The sequence below is a fragment of the Trachemys scripta genome, chromosome 9, assembly GCF_013100865.1.
Source record: "Trachemys scripta elegans isolate TJP31775 chromosome 9, CAS_Tse_1.0, whole genome shotgun sequence".
NCBI classification, from domain to species: domain Eukaryota; kingdom Metazoa; phylum Chordata; order Testudines; family Emydidae; genus Trachemys; species Trachemys scripta.
In genome coordinates, this window is record NC_048306.1 from 24,021,026 (window position 1) to 24,024,423 (window position 3,398).

The 3,398-nt window shown below is 41.6% G+C and overlaps 1 protein-coding gene across 1 annotated transcript in view; it reads left to right on the top strand.

Moving 5' to 3' along the window:
* YIPF6 (Yip1 domain family member 6) overlaps window positions 1–3,398 on the top strand; it is an 11,639-nt gene continuing 8,241 nt past the window's right edge. Inside the window, exons 1-4 of the mRNA XM_034781535.1 lie at window positions 1–171; window positions 1,265–1,393; window positions 2,061–2,139; window positions 2,547–2,589. Of these exons, the coding sequence (XP_034637426.1) occupies window positions 16–171; window positions 1,265–1,393; window positions 2,061–2,139; window positions 2,547–2,589 (407 nt within the window). The 5' untranslated portion in view covers window positions 1–15. The remainder of the gene's footprint in view (window positions 172–1,264; window positions 1,394–2,060; window positions 2,140–2,546; window positions 2,590–3,398) is intronic.

The following is a 3,398-nucleotide window of genomic DNA, read 5'->3' on the forward strand; positions in this document are numbered from 1 at the left end:
GGGTCCGGCGCTGCCATGGATACTCGGGCGAATGACGCAATCTCCACGCGCGCTGCGCGGGCCGATGAGGCGGTGAATCCGTCTCCACGTCGCATCAGCCGCAGCCGGGACAGCGGGGCCAAGATGGCGGAGGCAGAAGAGAGCAGGGCTGGGGGAGCCGCGAAACCGCTGGTGAGAAAGGGGTCGGGGGGCGGCCCAGTCCCAGTCTGTATGGGGGAGACCCAGCACCGTGGCGCCTGGGTGGAGGGGCCGGAGCTGGAAAGGGGGCGCGCCCGGACTCCTGGGTTCTGTTCCTGGCTGGGGTGTGGGGTTCAGCTCCGCGGCTGAGCTGAGGGGAGGGTCTCGAGGTTGTGGGTGGCTCGTGGAGTCCTGGGCTTGGGGAAAAGAGGAGCCTAGTGGTTCGAATGGGGCAGGTTTATTTCCCATCTATGCCACTGACTTTCTGTGAGACCTTGGGAAAGCCACTTCGCTTTTCTGTGCTTCAGTTTCTTCACCTGTAACTTGGAGACAGTTGCACTAACTCAAGGGGATGAGGAGGGAGGCTTAAATAATTGCTACTCCCCCTCCCCCGGTAGATGTTAGAGTCAAGCACAACAATAGTATTATTCTAGAAACTTTCCTCTGTCCCTTTGTAGGTCCTCCTGAACAGGGTTCCCTTCAGCAGACCAGGGTACTCTTTATTTGCTTGCATCACTCAGCAACAAAAATCCTGTTACAGCTGTTGGTGGTGGAAGAAATAAATGTATTATTCACTACATACACTTCATTTGGTGCTTCATCTATGTAGTTTATACTGGGGATATGGATATGTTTATATTCACTTTACTGTGGTCCTTGCTTTCATGCTGTGCTTAAATGTATTGCTGTCATTATTATAAAATTATGTAGCATCATCAATGTACACACCTCTTTACGCCATAGACAAGTCTTGTAGCCTGACCAGGAGTGCTTACAATGTAAATAAGGACAAACACATGTCATAAGGTAGCGGGGGAGGGAGTACCTGGGGTTTATTGACAAGGAGAAGAAAATAACCTTTGCTTGTATTTATGGTCCCTCCTGCTCACACATTGTGGCTTGCCTCTTAGTTGTGAATTGTTTGAAATAGGGAGGCTGCTACTAGAATACAAATTACTTTACAAAGAGAATATTTAAATAAGTTAGATTGCTCATTACTCTCTTTATATTCTGCAGAAAAAGTCCTAGGCAAACATCAGCTATTTTCTGTATTTAAAAAAAAAAACACCTTTAAAAAAATGATTAGTTTGCAGGTCTCTCAGATGTGTCAATATCAGAAGATATTCCAGTGGAAGGGGAGATCACAGTTCCTGTTGGATCTCACTCTCCTGATGAAGACTACTCCACATTGGATGAACCAGTTAAGGATACTATTGTGAGTTTATATGCCTTACTTACTGCAGTGGTTTTCAGCCGTGTGGGTCCTCAGCCTATGTCTAAAATTTCCAAAGGGAGCCGCACTTCCATTTGAAATTTTTTGGGATCTGCAAATGAAAAAAGGCTGAAAACAACTGCTTTACTGTATCTGTGATAACACATGAAGTTTTTCTGATCTCTCTGGCCAAATACAACAAGAAATGTTGGTTTTCTTGCTTTGTAATTGGTTGTAAGTTTTAAAATTCAAAATTTTACAAAACAAAAACTCCTTTGGGCAAGGAATCTGAATTACAAACATCAAAATCCTCAAATTTGTTCTGTGACCCACTACATTTCTGTAGTTGCCAGGGCATCAAGCAGGGGTGGGGAATTAGCCAGACAACGAAATCTCCTCTTCTTGGAGCAGCAAACAAATAACATTATTAGCTGGATCTTATGAAAAGAGGAATCTAGCTGATTTCATGCACTGGGACTCATTATGCTGTGAATCTAATTTTTATACTATTATAATGCATGCTATAAAAAGCATCTGACCCAAATATCACTGATATTAAATCAAGAGCTATGTTATGATTTGTAGCTTGCAAAAGTATTTCCCCCTTCATTTTGTTAACACTTTAATACCCGTGAAATGGTGTACTAGAGATGTCACTTATGTGTTTCAGATGCGAGATCTAAAGGCAGTTGGAAAGAAATTTGTGCATGTCATGTATCCCAAAAAGAGCAGCGCGCTCCTCAGAGACTGTACGTATCAGATTTTCTAAATCTTGGGAAGACCAACATTACAAGACAAATATTCCTAAAAGCCACTGCATGGGTTGAACAAAGCCTTTGCTTTAATGAAATATCTGGAAAATGGAATAGCCATATGTTGTTTCTCTGCAAGATACAGAATAACAAAAGCAAATGAGGCAGTTGTGTGAAGAGGCAGAACAGACATCTCTTTAAAGTGAACTGTTTATCGGAATGAATCCAGACGTTCTTAATTTGAATGCATCTTTATATACAGTATATGACCCCAGATGTTAGCTATGACAATTATGGGATTGGAAATTGGAAAAGGGATACACTGGGCTGTTTTAATACTTTTTGCTAGAGAGATACTGTTCTGAACATCAGTATCTGATGTCATTCTGTTTCTTTCTCTACAGGGGATCTGTGGGGTCCTTTGGTGTTGTGTGTGTCACTTGCATTGTAAGTATCTGTTCTCTTTCTATTTGCGAATGGAGGAGGGAATTTTTGACATGTCATGGTCAGGTTACTCTAGTGCTTAGGCTGATATGCTACAGATATTAATGGTGGAACTTATATGAGCAATTGACTCTAAAACCCTAAACTTATTAAGGGCATCTCTTTTTTTATTTGGGATTTTAGGGTAAATGTAGGTAATAAATTATTCCTGTCTAGCCCTGCTATCTTGGGGATAAATTGTATCGAAAACTACAGAGGTCCTGGTAATTCTTGATTTTTAGTATGTACAGTAAGTATTCTTTGGGCTAAATGTTCTGCATTTCATATGCGTTATCCAGGAAGAAAAATGCAAGCTTTGTTGCTCATCACTCGTGATATGAAAACTCTGGGCTTATTGTTTTTTGTTGCCCATTTGTCATTTCAAAATACAACTGAGGGCAGCTTCCAAAGCAAACTTACGCTACTGAAAATCTGCTAAATTATTATTTTGCTGTATAATTGTAAAGCACGAAAGCCTTAATCTCTTCTTTTGACTGTTAAAATGCTGTTAGCATGGTTGGATCAGGAGGCAATATCCCATAGGGCAAGTTTATATATTAGAATAGGTTTCAGAGTAGCAGCCGTATTAGTCTGTATCCGCAAAAAGAAGAACAGGAGTACTTGTGGCACCTTAGAGACTAACAAATTTATTAGAGCATAAGCTTTCGTGGACTACAGCCCACTTCTTCGGATGCATATAGAATGGAACATATATTGAGGAGATATATATACACACATACAGAGAGCATAAACAGGTGGGAGTTGTCTTACCA